At 48.4% G+C, this 23535-nt stretch overlaps 1 protein-coding gene across 6 annotated transcripts; it reads right to left on the bottom strand.

The window, feature by feature from the left end:
• Positions 1-6994: 6994 nt before the first annotated feature.
• Positions 6995-22384, bottom strand: LOC142920208 (MAD2L1-binding protein-like). 6 transcript variants are annotated; one of them, XM_076062690.1, is made up of 4 exons: positions 18570-18626; positions 17074-17171; positions 12937-13224; positions 6995-9426 (listed from the first exon to the last, which is right to left on the bottom strand). In XM_076062690.1, the coding sequence occupies exons 3-4, from the start codon at positions 13087-13089 to the stop codon at positions 8911-8913; spliced, it is 669 nt and encodes a 222-aa protein (XP_075918805.1). In that variant the 5' UTR covers positions 13090-13224; positions 17074-17171; positions 18570-18626; the 3' UTR covers positions 6995-8910. The 6 variants fall into 6 exon arrangements, with proteins under 6 accessions (XP_075918805.1, XP_075918803.1, XP_075918804.1 ...); XM_076062688.1 differs by having other exon boundaries at positions 17078-17171; XM_076062689.1 differs by having other exon boundaries at positions 17078-17166.
• Between the last annotated feature and the right edge of the window lie 1151 nt (positions 22385-23535).

Here is a 23535-nt window from a genome sequence, read left to right as displayed (position 1 = left end):
TCTTTGAAATAGGAAGCATGCTCGGATCATTCATCAGTTACAAGGCATACCACTTAAAAGTTACACGTATAGGAGGAGGTACATTCTCTACAACACGAATTGTAGTTTTGTCTTACGTGTTGACGTAGATTTTGTCTAACTGGGACTAGAAATGCACCTTGCTGATTCACGTCTGGATGTTCGTTACCTATCGGTTGAAGCAAACCCCACTGCTGTTGTTGAGATGCTGGGCACCAATAAGGGTCCAACACATTGACGGCCTTCAGGCCAGGAAAGTAACAACATTTGCACACGAAGGACGCATTCACTCAAGTACCCCATGCTCCGTTTTGAAGTTTTAAAATGAAACATCTTCGAATTGTGTTATGTTTTGAATTAGATGATTTTATTTCTTCATTAAAAGCTTGTATCAATTTACATGTGGAAGACTTCATTGAAAAGGGCATTTTGTGTTAATTTTCTCTCGTCGTTAAGTAGATGGCCTTGCCGGGGGTTCGGTTTGATGCGGACTTTCAACTGTTTGGGACCGCGGGATCGAGATAAGGCGACACGGAGCTGGCCGTGCGAGAAGACCGCCGTCTGCAGATCGATTACAACGTAATCGAACGTCTGTCCCTGCGCCTCCGTCGTCCATGCAGGGGGTGCGTAGGTTTGCAGCGCCCCCTGCATGAAAACAACGGAAAGTGCAGCGCTCATCACATAGATAAAGTTGTGCGCTTATATTTAAAATGTTATTTTATAAGGTGATGTTGAAATCGAAAAGTGTTTAGCCAGTTGATGATTTCAATCAGATTGATTCATTTATTATGAACCACATATCTGAGCTTTTGTGGTCCTGTTGAGCTAAAGTTGGAAAATGTCCGTGACTATAACTTCGCTCAATATTGTAAACGTGTTTCTATTATTTAGTTATTGTTTAATACAAACTGCTTCAGATAATGGGTTTCAAGATGTACTTGAATGGCACGTTCGTTGTTCCGGTGTTTAATGGCTTGGACGTCATAGCAAATGGCTTCCATCGATGTGGAAGTCAACTGTGGATGATGATTTGACATTTCGGTGTTGATTTGGAGTAGATTGTTTAACTGTTGCATACCGGGTGGTGAAATGCTTTGCCGAGTACCTGAACTGTTTGACCAAGTGAATTCATGAAGAGTTCGATACGAGTTTGAGCGTTAATATTCTTGCGGAACAACAAAGGTCGGATATTTTAAAGATTCCTGATCGTACGTTTATTGCGACAATGTTCAAGGGGAACACGTGTGGGGGAGAGTTCCGGGTGAAGTCTCCCCTTACCTGGCAACCATGGTGGCTGTCCGCTGATCACTCTCCGTCACAGCTACGAGCCTTTAGGGACGGGACACTCCACCCTGGCGCTGTTTTAATTCTCAGCACAAAGACTGGAGAGCCTCATCCCTGCAGTTCCCTCCTGTTGTGCCGCATCATTTACCGCGTAACGAGGCAATGTTTTCTACTATACACTACTATACACTACACTACTATACACTACTATACACTGCAATATGCACTACTATACACTACTATACACTACACTACTATACACTATACAATACACTATTATACACTACACTATTATACACTACACTATGCACTTATACACTACAATATACACTACAATATGCACTACTATACACTACACTATACACTACACTATACCATACAATATACACTACTATACACTACTATGCACTACACTATACAACACACTATATACTACACTATACACTACTATACACTACACTACTATACACTACACTATACACTACACTATAAACTACACTATACACTACACTATACTGCTATACACTACACTATATACTACACTATACACTACTATACACTACACTTGATTGTCTTGATTGTCTTTTTATATGAATACCGTTGCATGTTAATCAATCGCCTGTGATAATGTGCTGACCATTTCAAGCATAATGATCGTTCATATTATAATGTATAAGCTTTTGTGTAGCATAGCATTTGCATGTCCTGACTCTCTCTCTCACTAACAGCAATCGCTTTATGTGGGGTCCATGTGTTATCAAAGTGAAATTGTACAGTCGTTGATGATACTGTCTTGATACCGTGTGGATACCGTGTTGAAGTTCCGAGATTGAGTGTTCACATACATATTATAGTTAAGGTTTAATTAGAAAATAAATTGATTAATACAGAAGTGGTCGTGTGATTCTTTCCTGAAATTTTTGCATAAGATCTGTATCCTGCGACGAGATAGGAACTCGGGAACCTAAACTATAAACACACCAATCCACACTCATTAAACTTTAAAGCGAATGATATGAACTTGGGACCTAAAATATGAACACTCGGGGAGTGTTAAAGCGAGAATCATTGTATTATGCTGATCAATAATACGAAGTTAGACGAGGCCGAATTGACACTAGCGTAACTGCACACGATTGATTGCGTTATCCTGATTGATAACCCCACCTCGTCAACGAGGCGGGGCCTGATTATCATAAAGGCTATCATTAACACAACCACACCCACTCGTATAAATTAATCCGATTACCTCTCTAATTAGCATAGTTACACGCATAATTACACAAATTAGCATAATTTCGGATTAATTATGCAAATTTCGAATTTCATTTAATTTTAATTATTTTTCATCAATTTTCACACACCCACATATACAACACCGTGACGTGTGCCGTGACGTGTACCGTGACGTGTACAGTGACGTGTACAGTCACGAGTACAGTGACGTGTACAGTGACGTGTACCGTGACGTGTACAGTGACGTGTACAGTGACGTGTACCGTGACGTGTACAGTGACGTGTACAGTGACGTGTGCCGTGACGTGTACCGTGACGTGTGCCGTGACGTGTACAGTGACGTGTGCCGTGACGTGTACAGTGACGTGTACAGTGACGTGTGCCGTGACGTGTGCAGTGACGTATAGTCACGTGTACAGTCACGAGTACAGTGACGTGTACAGTGACGTGTACAGTGACGTGTGCCGTGACGTGTACAGTGACGTGTACAGTGACGTGTACCGTGGAGTCTACCGTGACGTGTACAGTGACGTGTACAGTGACGTATACCGTGGAGTCTACCGTGGCGCGCACTGCCGGTACTCACGTCTCCAGGCCGTTGTGCGGGCAGGGCCCCCGCGTAGGGGGCCCACCGCCGGTCGGCCCCTCCCCGGTGCTTGAAGCGTCCGGAGAAGACGCGCCGCACCTCGTCCACGCGGTACGAGCAGACGGCCGAGACAGCGCCTGCGCCCCTGCAAGGACGGACGCGGCGACCGCGCGTCAGAGCCCGCGGCGACCGCGCGTCGGTACCCGCGGGGCGTGGGGCGGAGGGCGAGTCGCGCACCAGCGGTCCGTGTAGAGGGCGTAGAACACGGTGCCGGGCCGGCCATGGAGGCCGCGGGTCGACGCGACGTGCCGGAGTCCGGCGAACGCCGTCCCTCCCAGTGAGCAGTCGAGCCGCGACTTGAGGAACGTCGTCCACTTCCTCTCCAGCTTCTTCAGGCCGCCCGTGTCACCCTGGGGAACGCGGGACGACGTTCCCCAGCTCGTCCTTCGCACGGGGCAAGTACCGCGGGCAAGCGCCGTAAGCGAGCGAGCGCCCCCCCCCACCCCCCGTGGTGCACGGCCACGGCGCACGAGGCGGGGTGGACGACCGGTAACCGCGCGTGGCACCGACGCTTTACACGCGACCGCACCAGGGAGGCCCGGGACGGCTTCATGCGTGCGTCACCTACGTTGCCGCGCAAAACTCCACGCGGAGAGTCGCCCGAGTTCTGGAATTGACCCCAGGCCCCCTTCTCCGGCCGCGAGGCGCCGGCGGTGACCGCCGGCGCTGCCGCCCTCCTGCCCCCCGTCGTGCCGCGGGGGTCGGCATGCCCACCGTCTCTCCCTCTCTTCGTACCCCCCCGCCCCGCCCCCTCGCTCTCGAGAATTCTCAAAGCCCCGCCCCCTCGCTCTCGAGAATTCTCAAAGCGCTTTCGCTTCCACGTGCCCATAGACTATCGTGGTGTATCACAGCAATGCCCATAGACTATCGTGGTGTATCACAGTAATGCCCATAGACTACCGTGGTGTGTCACAGTAATGCCCATAGACTATTGTGGTGTATCACAGTAATGCCCATAGACTACCGTGGTGTATCACAGTAATGCCCATAGACTACCGTGGTGTATCACAGTAATGCCCATAGACTATCGTGGTGTATCACAGTAATGCCCATAGACTATCGTGGTGTATCACAGTAATGCCCATAGACTATCGTCGTGTATCACAGTAATGCCCATAGACTACCGTGGTGTGTCAGTAATGCCCATAGACTATCGTGGTACCAGCAATGCCGATGGAATCTAATCGTAAAAACATTACCCATAGACTACTAAACGTGTAACAGAAAACAACTATTTTATTTTACGGGCATTCTACTTTGTGACCTTCGTTTGAATCCACTGCTGAGTTCGGTCTTGGCACGCGTTGAGTCGGAACGCGTCGGCATCCCACTCCACATTGCGCAGCCCTTTGCGTGTCGGCGTGAATCACTCCGCTACGGCGAACCCTAAGAACCCCGACCGAGGACGCTTCTAGAAGTAGCCGCAACACGGGCTCACGTGAAGCGGAGCCACACGCCCGGCGGTCATCGTGGCCCGTGGCTCCAGCTAGCGGGGTCTTTGTGCTGTTCACCGGGCTGCGAGCAGTACGGGGACACGGGCTCGCCGGGCCTCACTGGGCGCTCTGTTCGCCGCAGTTCGGCTCCATTGTGCCGTGTGGCAGGCAGCCCGCGGCGGGCTGGGGAGATGGATTGTTGTGGCGGGCACTCGACAACAGTGGCACACACGTGCTCGAGCGGTGTTCTCTAAGGCCAGTATGCTCTGTGGATTTTAACACACACCAGGGATTGAGTATGGTCTGTGGATTTAACACACGCTATGGGTTGGTATGCTCTGTGGATTTAACACACGCTATGGGTTGGACATGGTCTGTGGATTTAACACACGCTATGGGTTGGGTATGCTCTGTGGGTTTAACACACGCTGTGGGTTGGACATGGTCTGTGGATTTAACACACGCTGTGGGTTTGGTATGGTCTGTGGATTTTTACACACGCTATGGGTTGGGCATGGTCTGTGGATTTAACACACGCTATGGGTTGGGCATGGTCTGTGGATTTAACACACGCTATTGATTGGCCATGGTATGTGGATTTAACACACACCAGGGATTGAGTATGGTCTGTGGATTTAACACGCTATGGATTGGACATGGTCTGTGGATTTAACACACGCTATGGGTTGGGTATGGTCTGTGGATTTTTACACACGCTATGGGTTGGGTATGGTCTGTGGATTTAACACACGCTATGGGTTGGGCATGGTCTGTGGATTTAACACACGCTATGGGTTGGGTATGGTCTGTGGATTTAACACACGCTATGGGTTGAGCATGGTCTGTGGATTTAACACACGCTATGGGTTGGGCATGGTCTGTGGATTTAACACACACCAGGGATTGAGTATGGTCTGTGGATTTAACACACGCTATGGGTTGGGCATGGTCGGTGGATTTAACACACGCTATGGGTTGGGCATGGTCTGTGGATTTAACAGACGCTATGGGTTGGGCATGGTCTGTGGATTTAACACACACCAGGGACTGAGTATGGTCTGTGGATTTAACAAACGCTTATTGGTTGGGCATGGTCTGTGGATTTAACACACGCTATGGGTTGGACATGATCTGTGGATTTAACACACGCTATGGGTTGGGTATGATCTGTGGATTGAACACACGCTATGGGTTGGGTGTGGTCTGTGGATTTTTACACACGCTATGGGTTGGGTATGGTATGTGGATTTAACACACGCTATGGGTTGGGTATGGTCTGTGGATTTAACACACGCTATGGGTTGGGTATGGTCTGTGGATTTTTACACACGCTATGGGTTGGGTATGGTCTGTGGATTTAACACACGCTATGGGTTGGGTATGGTCTGTGGATTTAACACACATTATGGGTTGGACATGGTCTGTGGATTTAACACACGCTATGGGTTGGGTATGATCTGTGGATTGAACACACGCTATGGGTTGGGTATGGTCTGTGGATTTAACACACGCTATGGGTTGGGTATGGTCTGTGGATTTTTACACACGCTATGGGTTGGGTATGGTCTGTGGATTTAACACACGCTGTGGGTTGGGCATGGTCTGTGGATTTAACAAACGCTATGGGTTGGGCATGGTCTGTGGATTTAACAAACGCTATGGTTTGGGTATGGTCTGTTGATTTAACACACGCTATGGGTTGGGCATGGTCTGTGGATTTAACAAACGCTATGGTTTGGGTATGGTCTGTGGATTTAACACATGCTATGGGTTGGGCATGGTCTGTGGATTGAACACAGGTCTGTAGATTTAACACGCTATGGATTGGACATGGTCTATAAATTTAACACACGCTATGGTTTGGGTATGGTCTGTGGATTTAACACACGCTATGGATTGGACATGGTCTGTGGATTTAACACACGCTATGGGTTGGGCATGGTCTGTGGATTGAACACAGGTCTGTAGATTTAACACACGTTATGGATTGGACATGGTCTGTGGATTTAACACACGCTATGGGTTGATCATGGTCGGTGGATTGAACACAGGTCTGTGGATTTAACACACGCAATGGATTGGACATGGTCTGTGGATTTAACACACGCTAAGGGTTGTGCATGGTCTGTGGATTGAACACACTGCATGGGTTAACCATGGTCTGTGGATTGAACACACTTCATGGGTTGAGCATGGTCTGTGGTTTGAACATAGGCTGTAGGGTGGGTATGGTCTGTAGATGTAATATGCTTTGGGTTTAGCAGCGACTGTAATAACACGATTTAAAACTATGTTTTATTCTACCAGGTAAGGCCTGCTGAGTTATATAGCTCTTTTTCGAAAGCCATCTGGACATAACTGATAGCTCAACGAAGCGTGTATGTGGAAATTTATAGCACCCAAATACTAAAATTTAACACACATCTGGTTAACAAGTGGCATATGCTGCTGATAGGTTGACCAAGGCGACACCAGTAATTTGGTTGTTCTTGAAACCGTCTCCTATGTACTGGGTGAGGTTTAGCACTTGGCCAGTGCAGGACTTGCGCGGCTGGAAATCAGATTGTTCTGGAAAGAGTTGTTCCTCCAGTATAGGTGATTGCTGCTTCAAGATAAGTCTCTCAAAAAGTTTGAAGAGGTAGCAGAACAAGGACATTGGTCAGACGCTCTTAGGGTCAGATGGGTCTTTTCCTGGCTTTGGAAACGTGACAAGTCTTCCGTGTCTTGGGTATGAGCACAGAAATTTAACATTCTCAAGAGCCAATCCCTTGTTTTTAGTGCAACATTCTTTAACTGTTCAGTGCAGATGTCCAAATGCCTGCTGCCTTGACAGTCTTTATACCCTTGATGGCTTCCAGTGCCAATAAAGACCGGTAAACTCTTTCCACTGCAGTTCATCCAGCATGAGCCTATGAGTCTTGCAAACATTAAAACTTTTCAACATATAACATTCACCATGTATATGCTTTCGGTAAAATGAAAACAAAAACTATTAAATAAATGAACTATTAACATTATCATGAAAACCAGCACTGTTCAATTACTCTGCATGACATTTTGCAAAGCACCAATGTTGTGGGTAACGGCTACAAATTGACAACTTTTATGACAAAGTTTATCTCACAAAATAATCAGGAAATAACATTTATAAAAACCATAATCAGTATAGATTATCACAATGTGATGTTATTTTGGAAATGGATAGTGTTATTTCGTAATTGCTTATGCCTATAAAATAGAGAAAATGGCTATTATTCCCCACAAACTTTGTTACCAAAGCACATACTTTGCTTTTGAGGGGGGGGGGTCGACAATTTTCGGGAACCTTTTATATCAAATATTTACTCCCCAATTTCTTAACTCTTTAGACTTCTGCAAGCCTCTTATAATTTTGTTAGTGGAGAAATGGGCAAACGGCCCACCAGGCTTTCACAATAGCTGAGTATCTGTGTATGTATATGTAATGCTTCCACAGAGTACTTTTTCGCTCTTGTCTTGATAAATTGGCCGCAGACATGGCAAAATGCGTCTGCCGGATGCTTGCAGCCTCTTGATGCCATCTCAGAAAAATGCAGATATGTATCCACTTAGGCAGCTGGAACTAAACTGAACTGGTGGGCTTAAGGCCCCTGTATTTATACTACTATTTATATTACTGGAAAGTTCCAGAATGTTCTAGAAGTTACTACAAGTTTACTCAGCACTGAATCTATCTGGAATGTTCTGGAAAATAGGATAATTTCTAAATATCACTCTCCTGGTCACAAAAGCAAAGTTTGTGGGGAATAATAGCCATTTTCTGTACTTTTGAGGCATAAGCAATTAGGAAATAACACTCACTACCCAGGAACAAAAAAAATTGTGTTATTGCAGACCTTGAATCGTACGATGTACTAAAGTGTCCCCATACCCTGGACACCCTTGCAAGCACTATATTCCAGCTCGACTTCCCTGGCTTCCAACTGCCATGGGAACAACGGGGCAGCACATACCCGGACCCACACGAAGCACGCGAGTTGCAAACGCCCGATGCACAAGTTGCGAATCAGAGACTCTCCTGGGTGCAACTGCGGCTCCGAAATTAAAACCACGTAGCGCGTGAATTCACACTGCCCCAAATATAAACGTGAGACTAGGCAATTTAATGGATGAATACGTTTACGGCAGAATCTTTAATAGTTGGCCTTGATTGACCATAAGGAAGGAGATTCAGATATAATATTGAAATAAGTAATATTAAAATTTGCAGCATCCCTAGAATTTTGGCCTAGCTGGTCCCATCCATCAGCCCCTCTAACCCTGGCCTGACCCACTGTCCAGGACGCCCTTGATGGCCACAGGGGCCTGGAACCACACGCATTCGTCCTCGCATGGCTGGCCGAGGGCCGTGCCCAGCAGCTCCTCCAGGCTGTTGCTAAACGCGACGACGACCCTCCTCCCGCGGTTGGGCGGCTTGTAGTTGAGCTTGGGCTTGAACCAGTCGACGCCGCAGTCCCTGTGCGCCCACAGAAGCAGTGTGGCCGAGGTGACAGGCAGAGCGCGCGGCTCGCCAAACACATTCTGCACGAAGAGTGAGTGAAACACGTGGCGGCTGTTGCGAGCGTGGCACAGTGAATCGTCGCTGCCTCCCAGCGCCAGCTCGTGGAAGTCCAGCTCGTAGAGCTCAAGCGGCGACATGGGGCTCGGCCCTAGCAGGATGAGGACCCGGGGCACGTGCGACAGGGAGAAGAGCGTCTCCAGGTGGCCGCTCAGCTCGTGCAGGGCCGTCAGCATGCGTGCTTCTTGCCTTAACCTGGGGGGCACCTCTGCCTGCAGGGAAGAGGGGAGGAAGGCGTTCACACCAGGACGAAAGCCACGGTCTTCAGCCACCAACAGAACTGCTGCCCTGAGATGCAATTGCGGATATTATAAACATCACGTCCAGCATTATTACGTTGTGTCCCACGTCAATATATCCACCTCTACCATCACCATCACCACAAACTAGAGGCCGACCGAAATTCGGTTTGGGCGCCGAAAGTTGGCAAATGGCCTCTTTCGGCATAGTTTTGGTTTCGGCCGAAAGTAAATTTTTAACTTTCGGTCTGGTTTCGTTTTCGGTCGGCCTCTACCACAAACATCGCAACAGTCACCTGTCACACCATACTATCACCACCACTATATCCGGCACATATTATCCATCATCACATTCACCTCCACCATCACATTTAACATCAGCAGCAACATCGACTATCACCACATCCAACATTTAACTGCCACCTCGCCACCATCGCCACATTTACGAGTCCTTAAGAGATGCTGTAGTTCAGCGACTGTACTCCATGGGTACAGCGTCATCTAACACGTGAAGGACACCGGCCATAATGATAAAATGTATCTTTACTTTTTATAATCTCACTAGCTTGACTACCTGGCTTCGCCCGGGATGCCCGGCCGTCTTTGTCTCCCCAGTGGCGATGTTCACACACCACACCAGTTACTCGTTTGAGTCGACCTAGGGGAGGCCCAGGACCGGTTCAAATAATCGTGGTGGCCGTGAGCGGGAATCGAACTCGGGTCGCCGGGTTTGTAGCGCGGCGCGCTAACCACTACACTACAATGCGTTACGCTTCCTCATGCGCGGGTCACGTGACAGAACTGAAATCACAGCTCACTTGCCGTGCAAAAAATAAATGCATTATTGAGCTCCCCAACCCCCCTCCCAAAAATAAAAAAGTGTATTTTTATAATTTTTGCATGGTGTACAGTCTGGAAAGTACCCACATGGCAAATTTCCAGTTTGTTGCATGTCGGGAAGTACGCTAAACATTTCGAACAGACACACAATCACAACTTTGCCTTTTATATATATGGAGATTTCTATTACTGTATAAACATCACCGAAATTATTAAAACCTTAATTTCATGTCGAATGTCGCCCGCTCGTGTCCACCCTTCGCGTCCACAGCCGCTCCGCCTCCACACACGACCCGTGGTCAGGTCTAAACCAATCGGTGACCTTGCGCCCACACACCGAAACCCAAATTGCTGAACCCTCAAAGCCTACACCCCTGCACACTCCACCCCTGCACACTCCACCCCTGCACACTCCACCCCTGAACACGCCACCCCTGCACACTCCACCCCTGAACACTCCACCCCTGCACACTCCACCCCTGAACACTCCACCCTGAACACTCAACCCCTGAACACTCCACCCCTGCACACTCCACCCCTGAACACTCCACCCCTGCACACTCCACCCCTGAACACGCCACCCCTGCACACTCCACCCCTGAACACTCCACCCCTGAACACTCCACCTCTGAACACTCCACCCCTGAACATTCCACCCCTGCACACTCCACCCCTGCACACTCCACCCCTGAACACTCCACCCTGCACACTCTAACCCTGAACACTCCACCCCTGAACACTCCACCCCTGAACACTCCACCCCTGAACACGCCAACCCTGCAGACTCCACCCCTGAACACTCCACCCTGCACACTCCACCCCTGCACACTCCACCCCTGAACACTCCAACCTGCACACTCCACCCCTGAACACTCCACCCCTGCACTCTCCACCCCTGAACACTCCACCCAGAACACTCCACCCCTGCAGACTCCACCCCTGAACACTCCACCCCTGCACACTCCACCCCTGCACACTCCACCCCTGAACACTCCACCTCTGAACATGCCACCCCTGCAGACTCCCACCCTGAACACACCACCCTGCAGACTCCACCCCTGAACACTCCACCCTGCACACTCCACCCCTGAACACTCCACCCCTGAACACTCCACCCCTGCAGACTCGACCCCTGAACACTCCACCCTGCACACTCCACCCCTGAACACTCCACCCTGCACACTCCACCCCTGAACATTCCACCCCTGCACACTCCACCCCTGAACACTCCACCCCTGCACACTCCACCCCTGAACACTCCACCCCTGCACACTCCACCCCTGAACACTCCACCCCTGCACACTCCACCCCTGAACACTCCACCCCTGAACACTCCACCCTGCACATTCCACCCCTGAACACTCCACCCCTGAACACTCCACTCCTGAAAACTCCACCCCTGAACACTCCACCCTGCACACTCCACCCCTGAACACTCCACCCCTGCACACTCCACCCCTGAACACTCCACCCTGCACACTCCACCTCTGCAGACTCCACCCCTGCAGACTTCACCCCTGAACACTCCACCCCTGAAAACTCCACCCCTGCACACTCCACCCCTGAACACTCCACCCCTGAACACTCCACCCTGCACATTCCACCCCTGAACACTCCACCCCTGAACACTCCACTCCTGAAAACTCCACCCCTGAACACTCCACCCTGCACACTCCACCCCTGAACACTCCACCCCTGAACACCCCACCCCTGCACACTCCACCCCTGAACACTCCACCCTGCACACTCCACCTCTGCAGACTCCACCCCTGAACACTCCACCCTGCACACTCCACCCCTGAACACTCCACCCATGAACACTCCACCCCTGCAGACTCCACCCCTGAACACTCCACCCTGCACACTCCACCCCTGAACACTCCACCCTGCAGACTCCACCCCTGAACACTCCACCCTGCACACTCCACCCCTGAACACTCCACCCTGCACACTCCACCCCTGAACATTCCACCCCTGAACACTCCACCCCTGCACACTCCACCCCTGAACACTCCACCCCTGCACTCCACCCCTGAACACTCTACCCCTGCACACTCCACCCCTGAACACTCCACCCCTGAACACTCCACCCTGCACATTCCACCCCTGAACACTCCACCCCTGAACACTCCACTCCTGAAAACTCCACCCCTGAACACTCCACCCTGCACACTCCACCCCTGCACACTCCACCCCTGAACACTCCACCCCTGAACACCCCACCCCTGCACACTCCACCCCTGAACACTCCACCCTGCACACTCCACCTCTGCAGACTCCACCCCTGAACACTCCACCCCTGAACACTCCACCCCTGCAGACTCCACCCTGCACACTCCACCCCTGAACACTCCACCCTGAACACTCCACCCCTGAACACTCCACCCCTGAACACTCCACCCTGCACACTCCACCCTGCACACTCCACCCCTGAACACTCCACCCCTGAACACTCCACCCCTGAACACTCCACCCCTGCAGACTCCACCCCTGAACACTCCACCCTGCACACTCCACCCCTGAACACTCCACCCTGAACACTCCACCCCTGAACACTCCACCCCTGAACACTCCACCCTGCACACTCCACCCCTGAACACTCCACCCCTGAACACTCCACCCCCACCTCACCACTCCCCTCACCAGGTGGCTGTGGAAGTGCAGCAGCTGCGGGTAGGGAAGCGGCAGCTGGCCGCGCTGGTACAGGGCGTGAGCGAAGATCTCCCAGACCAGGGCGCCAAGGCTCCGCTGGCTCACGGCGCCGCGCACCGTCACCTCGCAGCGCCGCGCCGACATCGCCGCCGCCACTCTCCTCTCCTTCCTCCTCCTCTCCTTCCTCTTCTTCTCACTCCCCTCGCTCGCCCGGCTCCGCTGGCCCGTTAGTCGTCTCCCAGTTAATAAACTGAACAGTTCAAAACGGCGTCACGTGGCCTACCCACCGGAAAAGGGCACGACGGGAAGAAGGGGCGCGGCTTAGGTGAGGGGTTTGGTGAGGGGAGGGGTTTGGTGAGGGAGGGGTTTGGTGAGGGGTTTGGTGAGGGGAGGGGTTTGGTGAGGGGAGGGTTTTGGTGAGGGGTTTGGTGAGGGGAGGGGTTTGGTGAGGGGTTTGGTGAGGGGTTTGGTGAGGGGTTGGTTAGGGGGGTTTGGTGAGGGGAGGGGTTTGGTGAGGGGTTTGGTGAGGGGAGGGGTTGGTTAGGGATGTTTGAAGGGTTTGGTGAGGGGAGGGGTTTGGTGAGGGGTTGGGTGAGGGGAGGGGTTTGGTGAGGGGTTTGGTTGGGGGTTGGGTGAGGGGAGGGGTTTGGTGAGGGGAGGGGTTTGGTTGGGGGTTGGGTGAGGGGTTTGGTGAGGGGAGGGGTTGGTTGGGGGGGTTTGAGGGGGGTGGTGAGGGGAGGGGTTTGGTTGGGGGTTGGGTGAGGGGTTTGGTGAGGGAGGGGTTTGGTGAGGGGAGGGGTTAGGTGAGGGGTTTGGTGAGGGGAGGGGTTTGGTGAGGGGAGGGGTTGGTTGGGGGGGTTTTAGGGGGGTGGTGAGGGGAGGGGTTTGGTTGGGGGTTGGGTGAGGGGTTTGGTGAGGGAGGGGTTTGGTGAGGGGAGGGGTTAGGTGAGGGGTTTGGTGAGGGGAGGGGTTAGGTGAGGGGTTTGGTGAGGGGAGGGGTTTGGTGAGGGGAGGGGTTGGTTGGGGGGGTTTTAGGGGGGTGGTGAGGGGAGGGGTTGGTTGGGGGGGTTTGAGGGGGGTGGTGAGAGGCGTTGCGTGGAGAGGTAAGGGGGAATTTTTATTTAAAGCTTTCGTGACTGCAGTAATTCATATTCTTAGCTCTTTCGGTAAAGTCACGTTGAAGGGAAACAATAAAATAATAAAATATATACAAAACAATAAAAATTCTCACGACGTTTCGACCATAACACAAACGGTTATCATCAGGTGTGAAAAGCAACGGCAAGAAACATTTGAAAGAAGTGTCGGTATTTATTTATAAACGGTGTTTTATTTCTTAAAAAAACCCAAAAAACCGTTAGCATCACGGGCAGCGATTTGGCAGTTTATTTAGAAGGACAAGTCCATCTATGTTCTGAAAAGAGGAGGGGGGAGACGAAAAATTAATGTTTGCTGTCTGAAAGAGCTGAGAATAGGTTAGCGGGAGTTGAGGGGAGGGGTTGGTTGGGGGGGTTGAGGGGGGTCGTCAATGTAAACATGACTCCTTGTAAAAAAAATGTGTCAGTTTTGTTGCCAGATAAAAGGGTAAAAAAAACAATTATCATATTTTGTTACTGGCAAATGAGGTTTCCAATGGTGTAAATGCTTACCCCGAGCTCTCATACTCTGATGGTGCATTGTCTTTGAGTTGTGTGACGCCTTTTGGCGTCTTCTGGTCCAACACCATGTGAGACGAGGCTCTGAAGAAAGCTGTCTCGGGTGTGGACCAATCAATTTCAAGGACTGTGCCACATACATTATCAGAGTTGTTGTTTTGTTGTTTGCGTTCCGACCGCAGGTATTGTGGTCAATGTAAACATGACTCCTTGTAAAAAAAAGGTGTCAGTTTTGTTGCCAGATAAAAGGGTAAAAAAAAACAATGATCATGTTTTGTTACTGGCAATTGAGGTTTCCAATGATGAGGTAAGGGGGAGTCGAGGGGAGGGGTTTGTGCATAGCCAGAGGGTCCTGCTAAGTTTTACTCATTACCAAACTCCTCCCTTCACCTCCCCTTCACTCCCTTCAATATTTTGATTTTTTTTCCCTGTATTTTCTGTTTGCACATGCACAAAGTCACTTTAAGATGTTTTCTTGTTCATGTTTTTTTGTTTGTTGCGGTTGCACCCGATTCAAGAGCCGAATGGCTCACAGGGCTATACAAAATAAATGAAAACTATGAAACTCTCCCAACCCCTCAAACCCCCTTACCCCTCCCCTCAAGCCCTCCACCCCTCCAACCCTCCACCCCTCGCCCCACCTAATCAACTCCTCCCACCCAGCCAGGGTTGGTGAATCATCGCACGCGAACGTTGCGCAACTCCCTTCCCGTGGGTGTCGGCAGTGAGCCCGTGCCCTGGCTCGCAAGGAGGCGCTACAGCAGAGCCAAGCTGTGGGCTCCACGGGCCCCACCTGCCTGGAAGGGCTTCTCCCCCCGTATGCTCGTTCCCTCCCAGATGTAAACGCTCATGAATTGGCCGATAACGCCTTCACCGGCTCAGCCTCTCGTCTGTGGTTCAGTTTCAGTCCAGTTTATTTTTTGGTATAGCCCTGTGAGCCATCTGGCTCTTGAATCGGGTGCAACCACAACATAAAAACACAAAACACGTGGTTCCTCCTCCCGCCCTCTCTCGACAAGAGTGAATACTGCTCAGCGGCGCCTTACAAGTTGAAATGACTGTGGTATTAAAGGTCTCGAGTCGGTAAACAATCATAGTAATAAATATATGCGTTGTGGAAGGCGTTGACCGATGGGCTGGAGTTAGGGCATGCCTTTACAGGAGGTTAGGCTTGTGGTGAAAAGAGGACAGGGGTGATTGTTGTGAGGTCAGACCGAGTTTAGGGATGATTGTGGCGAGGTCATTTTATTACGCAGAATATCTTTCGCACCGTACGTCGCCAAGCGTGCTAATCGGAGGTGCTGGGGGAAAGACAATTGCGGTGAAGCGTTGAGGGGAGGTTAGATTGACGTGGGTCTGGCATTTGAGGTACGAAGGACTTGTCGCAATTTCTCAAGTGATTTATTTCTGCATTCCTGGCACTTGAGCTTTACTGAACAAAACAGAGGACGACACGCAGTCATAGAGCGTGGTGATCGATTAAAAATATATCCTGCTGTAATGAAAACACTGCCATTACGTTTAGTAGAGGCAGTGGTACAAAAACCACATCTGCTTACACCAAAGCCCAAACAAGTTTCAAACATATTCTTAGCTCTTTCGGTAAAGTCACGTTGAAGGGAAACAATAAAATAATAAAAAATATATAAAACAATAAAAATTCTCACGACGTTTCGACCATAATACAAACGGCCGTCATCAGGTGCGTCGGTTTGCATTAATTTATTTATTTTAAAACGGTGTATTTATTTACTTATAAAAAACCGTCAGCGCCACGCGCAGTGATTTGGCAGTTTATTTAGAAGGACTAGTCCATCTATGTTCTGAAAAGAGGAGGGGGGAAACGAAAAATGTATGTATGCTGTCTGAAAGCCACTGTAAGCGTGAACAATCAATTAAGACCTGAAATAGTTAATCAAATCTTTCCAATGATTGCTAAGCCATTTCAGGTCTTAATTGATTGTTCACGCTTACAGTGGCTTTCAGACAGCATACATTAATTTTTCGTCTCCCCCCTCCTCTTTTCAGAACAGAGCCAAGCTGTGGCTCCACTAAATAAACTGCCAAATCGCTGCGTGTGGCGCTGACGTTTTTTATAAATAAATAAACCGTTAAAAATAAATACATTAATGCAAACCGACGCACCTGATGACGACCGTTTGTATTATGGTCGAAACGTCGTGAGAATTTGTATTGTTTTATATATATTTTATTGTTTCCCTTCAACGTGACTTTACTGAAAGAGCTAAGAATATATATAACTCTTATACACAAAAACCTGGCAGGAAGCAAGTAAAAAAACTCTGCCTGGAGGAATTTGTGGCCAGAAGCCATAACTGAAAGTGACTTTGAGGGCTTTGAGGCTGTGCCTATTGTGGAGGATATTGTCTCTCTGGGCAGGTCCATGGGCCTGGAGGTGAATGGTGATGATGATTTGGAGGAGTTAGTGGAGGGGCACAAGGAAGAGCTGTACCCACTGAGGAGCTGCGGCAGCTTGAGAGGGAGGAACACCAGGTGAAGATGGATGCACTCTCTTCAGGCGAGGAGGAGATAGAGGAAGCCCCTACTTCACTTATTAAACAAATGTGTGCAAAATGCATGGCAGTCCAAAGTTTTGCAAGAAAAATACCACCCCAATAAAGCTCTAACAAGGCCGTAAGAGTATTGTGTGGAATGACCAGACAATGTCACACTTCAGGAACGTTCTTAGAAGAAGGCAAAAACAAACGTCAATGGACAGGTTTTTAGTACAACTCAAACCTGGTGAGCTTCAACCAGGTCCAAGTCAAGAAAAAAGACAGAAAAGAGAAAAAAACCCTCAGAATTTCAGCTTGCTGAAGTTTTAATGGAAGGGGAATCTCCTTCCAAAGAATAACATCTCCTCCTGCTCCTCCCCCTCACCACCATCCTCGTAGGCTATCAACTCCTCTCAGCGAGGTAAAGTGATGTTAAATTTTATTTTTATTTCAATTTATACATTTATTTTAATGTATGTATGCATTTTAGTAATAAGTAGAGTCTATATTCTTAGCTCTTTCGGTAAAGTCACGTTGAAGGGAAACAATAAAATATATAAAACTATATTGTTTTATATATATTGTTTCCCTTCAACGTGACTTTACCGAAAGAGCTAAGAATATGAATTACTGCAGTCACGAAAGCTTTAAATCAAAAGTAGAGTCTACATTATATTATACAACTCCACTAATGTATAATATGCCATATAAAATATAATTTCTTACACTCTGGAACGGATTATTTCCTTTCACTTTATTTCTTATGGGGAAAAATTGCGTTTGGTGTTCATCATTTTGGGTATAAGTCCTCCTACCTTCTGGAACGATTTAACGACGCGTACCGAGGTACCACTGTACGTTGTTGTTGTTATTATTAACAAGGCGTTATCGACTATTACATAACAACATCGCACTTTTCTCACCAAAACGCTCTAAAGCCACCTTCCAACTCGGTCGCGTCGATGTCATTCCGATTTGGATCGATAAAAGAAGCGATGAATACAGTATTAGTAGTACTGTAATAATTATTGTTAATAACCACATCTTGTTACGCCCATTTGATTTTCCCGCGCAAAAAAAGGCGGGAAAACCCCCAACGGCAAAGTTAACGTCTAAAAGCTCGCAAGACGTTCATTGGACACAGTCCCCTACACTTGTAACTTTTAACATTTTAGACCTTAATTATTACAAAGTTTTTGTTTATATCATTAAACAATCGACGATAACACCTCGGGCTCTCTAAGGCAGCCGCAGTCACCAATCACCGAGTGTTGTTTAATCGATGTCAGTGATGTAGAGTTCATTTTAAATGTATACAAGTTAATAATAAATGTATATAAGTTAATAAATATAAGTTAATAAATATAAGTTAATAAGAAATATAAGTTAATAAATAAAAGTTAATAATAAATATAAGTTAATAATAAATGTATAAAAGTGTTGCGGCGCTTACCAGCGTTGCCGAGTGCTACTGACGGAGTGAAGGCCCTCGGGCGTGTCACGTGGTCTACAGGACCACGTGGGGGGGTGGGGGAGTGGCCTTGAGGACGGCCCCCTCTTGGGGGGACCAATCAGTGGCCGCCTCGTGCAGAATGCGCGCGCGTGCGCGTGAGTGGGTGGGTGGGGGGGAGGAGCGGTGGTCAGCGAGTCACCCCACGACCCCGGTCCACCCGAGTTCGATTCCCGCTCACGGACAACACCATCAGTGACGATTATTCTGAACCGGTCCTGGGACTCCCCTAGGTCGACTCGGCCTCAAATGAGCACCCTGGGTGCCTGTGCGTAGTAAACGTCGCGATTGGGGAGACAAAGGCGGACGGGCGCGTGGCGTTGGCCACGGTGTGCCGTGTCGGCCTTAATAGGCGCTCGCTAACAATACCCCCGGTAGTCTGTCAGGGCTACACGGGGGATCTGTGTGTGTGTGTAGAGGCGCAGCCCCTGCAATTGCTTGCTCAGACCACTCATGGCTGGCGGAGGAGACTTTGACCGGAAGCTTCAATCACAACGAAGTGCTATGAAGAGAGACCATTGGCGTAACCACCTGTCACGTGCATTGTTTTTACCATGAGAAATCACTATTATTGACTCGTGCGGTGGTGAGTCGTTTTGCTATTTGTGCACCACTGACAGCGCAGCATCACCACGTTATTTGCTCAAGCAGAAGGAACTCTTAAGAGAGGCCCTCTTAGTGGGTAAACTTAGCCTACTTCTCCACACGGGCCAGGTGCCTTGGGAGAGGTTGTGAGTGTCCACACTCTACCTCGACACACGCGGCCTGCTCCTGAGTGGAGGTCGGTGAGTGGGCGAGTGAGTGGGTGAGTGAGTGAGCGTGAGTGAGTGAGCGAGTGAGCGTGAGTGAGTGGGTGAATGAATGAGTGGGTGAGTGAGTGGGTGAGTGAGTGAACGGATGAGTGAGTGGGTGAGTGAGCGTGAGTGGGTGAGTGAGTGAACGGGTGAGTGAGTGGGTGAGTGAGCGTGAGTGAGTGAGTGGGTGAATGAGTGGGTGAGTGAGTGGGTGAATGAGTGAGTGGGTGATTGAGTGGGTGAGTGATTGAGTGAGTGGGTGAGTGAGTGGGTGAGTGAGTGGGTGTCAGTGAGTGGGTGAGTGAGTGACTGAGTGGGTGGGTGAGTGACTAGGTGGGTGAGTGACTGGGTGGGTGGGTGAGTGGGTGGATGGGTGGGCGAGTGGGTGGGTGGGTGAGTGACTGAGTGGGTGGGTGAGTGAATGGGTGGGTGGTTGAGTGAGTGAGTGGTTGAGTGAGTGAGTGGTTGAGTGAGTGGGTGAGTGAGTGAGTGGGTAAGTGAGTGGGTGGGTGGGTGAGTGAGTGGGTGGGGTGGCTGAGTGAATGGGTGGATGGGTGGCTGAGTGAGTGGGTGAGTGAGTGAGTGGGTGAGTGGCTGAGTGAGTGGGTGAGTGAGTGAGTGGGTGTGTAAGTGGGTGAGTGGGTGAGTGGATGATGGGTGGGTGTCATAACCCTCCACCACCCGACACGGCCAATCAGCAAAAAAAGTGTCACGTTGACAAAAGACAAAATAGCTCACTACTTTAGCCCACCGGTGTGTTGAAGAGTGAATCCACAACATTTACACATTTTTTTTAATACGACGTTTCACTGGAAATTACATCCAGCATCATCGGGCATTAGAGGGGTTGTTTGTTATTGCTGTGCAGCGTATCCTCGTGTGACTCTGGGGATAGGCATGGGACGCCCCCCGGTGCATATCCCTTTTTGTTATCAAAACCCCCATGATTTGGTGACTACAAATATATAAAAAAAGCAATAAGGTCCAAGGTTGTTAAAAATAAAATGTAAAAAACCCACCACCATTGAACAGCGAAAATAACAAACCAATCGCGGAGCGCACCGTCCAGTGCTGCAGCAGTACCCGGGTGGCACACTGGGCAGCACCCGGGTGGCACACTGGGCAGCACCCGGGTGGCACACTGGTGGCACACAGGGTGGTACCAGTGTGGTACACTGGTGGCACACTGGTGGCACACTGGTGGCACACTGGGTGGTACCAGTGTGGCACACTGGTGGCACACTGGTGGCACCCGGGTGGCACACTGATGGCACCCGGGTGGCACACTGGTGGCACACTGGTGGCACACCGGGTGGCACACCGGGTGGTACCAGGGTGCCGCCTGTGTACAGCCAACTGAGCTGCTGTGTACCACTTTTTCAGAAGCGACCCGACCATCACAGACGACAGCTCAACTGAGTGGCGAAGCGTCGTCATCATCATCATCACGTGGACATTTATAGCGGAAGTCAAATACTCTAAACGGGTCATCGATGTTGATTCTAAATGTGGATTAGAAAAATCCACCCGACCATGGGGAGAGAGACACAAATATACAGCAGCAGCAGGCGTCGGGGTCGAACCCACGACGTCCTGTAGACCAGGGGAGGTAGTCAACATCTCCTAGCCACCATGGTGATGAGAGAGACACGCAAACTCCAAATATACAGTGGCAGGCACACTACACTATACACTACACTATACATTACTATACCCTACACACTACACTATACATTACTATACACTACACACTACACTATACATTAATATACACTACACTATACATTACTATACACTACACATTACTATACACTACACACTACACTATACATTACTATACACTACACAGTACACTATACATTACTATACACTACACATTACTGTACACTACACACTACACTATACATTAATATACACTACACACTATACATTACTATACACTATCCATTACTATACATTACTATACACTACACATTACTATACACTACACACTACACTATACATTAATATACACTACACACTACACTATACATTACTATACACTACACATTACCATACATTACACACTACACTATACATTACTATACACTACACATTACTATACACTACACACTACACTATACATTACTATACACTACACACTACACTATACATTACTATACACTACACAGTACACTATACATTACTATACACTACACATTACTGTACACTACACACTACACTATACATTAATATACACTACACACTATACATTACTATACACTATCCATTACTATACATTACTATACACTACACATTACTATACACTACACACTACACTATACATTAATATACACTACACACTATACATTACTATACACTACGCAACACACTACACTATACATTACTATACACTACACATTACTATACACTATACACTACACTATACACTACACACTACACTATACACTACACTATACATTAATATACACTACACTATATATTACCATATACTACACACTACACTATACCTTACTATACACTATACATGACTATACACTACACACTACACTATACATTACTATACACTACACATTACCATACACTATACACTACACTATACATTACTATACACTACACACTATACATTACTATACACTACACATTACCATACACTACACTATACATTACTATACACTACACACTACACTATACATTACTATACACTATCCATTACTATACACTACACACTACACTACACATTACTATACACTACACACTACACTACACATTACTATACACTACACACTATACATTACTATACACTACACATTACTATACACTAGTGATGTATACGTGTAGCAGTGAAGCCGGTGCCAGGCTAGGTGCACCTGCTGTAGTGATGTATCCGTGTAGCAGTGAAGCCGGTGCCAGGCTAGGTGCACCTGCTTTAGTGATGTAGCAGTGAAGCAGTGAAGCCGGTGCCAGGCTAGGTACACCTGCTGTAGTGATGTATCCGTGTAGCAGTGAAGCCGGTGCCAGGCTAGGTGTACGTCGTGTTGCGGGTGGAAGGAACAACCTGAAGCCCTCCTGATTGGTCCAAGTGGCACCCAGCCACCCCAAACCATCGCCTCCTCCGATTGGACGGTGCCTCTGAGCAACGTGCGCTCCTATTGGCTAAGCCGCGCAGATCGCATCATAGCCGATTCGATTCCTAATTATAGCTCAATACGATTTAGCCGCTGTTCAACAAAGAGGGCGGTAGGCATCGATGATCGATTCTATGAATCGTTTGTCAATGCGTTCTTAGATTGGAGAGAATCTAATTTTTTTACGGTGAAGGTGAATATCGATTCTGATGGAACGAGTCGGGGAATGAATCGAAACTACGGAATCGCGTTTAGATCCACACTCGTGTTAGTGAATTTTTAAAAAATATTTTTAAGCAGGAAATTCGTTTTAAAATTTAGATTATTTTTTTTCTCCATGGCTACGGCCTTGATGTATGCACACACATACACGTGTTGAGATATCGCACCTTCGATTAGCAAGGTTGGCGTAATCTCGGACCGGTTTGATCTCGTGATAAGACGCTTGGACATGGCCTAAACGGTAAAATAACACAGCGTTTACAGAAAGCAAACGCACACTGATGCCTATCTGAATGCAGAATCGCATCATCATCATCCAGCTCAGAAATCCTCTCTTATCAAGACGCTCATACATCGGGCTAAAACAGTGTCTGATGGTGAGAGTCTAGTGAGAGAGATTAAACACGTTAAAGACGCACTACGACAGAATGACTACAATAATGCTCAAATTAACAGCACTGAATGCCAAATCACGATCGCAAAGCAATACTGCTGAAAGCGACCAGATTGTTAAAACAATAAAAAATTCCATATATCTTAGGAGTAGCTGACAAATTAGCCCGTGTTTTGCAAAAGCAAAACATTACAGTAAGATTTGGTACAGTACACAAAATTCAAAAACTAGTATCTTGCACTAAAGACGCATTACCTAAATTATCAACAGAAGGTGTATATCGGATTAATTGTTTATGTGGCAGATGCTATATTAGACAGACGGGACGTAACATCAGCATAAGACTAAAAGAACATCAAAGAAATATTAAA

Source organism: Petromyzon marinus, unplaced genomic scaffold (genome assembly GCF_048934315.1).
Source record: "Petromyzon marinus isolate PM22_M1 ecotype Great Lakes invasive population unplaced genomic scaffold, UKy_Petmar_22M1.pri1.0 PM_G_Scaffold_7, whole genome shotgun sequence".
NCBI classification, from domain to species: Eukaryota; Metazoa; Chordata; class Hyperoartia; order Petromyzontiformes; family Petromyzontidae; genus Petromyzon; species Petromyzon marinus.
The sequence above is the reverse complement of the archived record's forward strand: the minus strand, read 5'-3'. Positions and strand labels throughout refer to the sequence as shown.

Excerpts from the sequence above, each read along its gene's own strand:
- LOC142920208 (XM_076062692.1), bottom strand. The coding sequence starts at position 13,089 with ATGTCGGCGCGGCGCTGCGAGGTGACGGTGCGCGGCGCCGTGAGCCAG. Across the intron at positions 9,427-12,936 it reads TGCACTTCCACAGCCACCTG|GCAGAGGTGCCCCCCAGGTT; the intron begins GTGAGGGGAGTG and ends TCTTCCCTGCAG.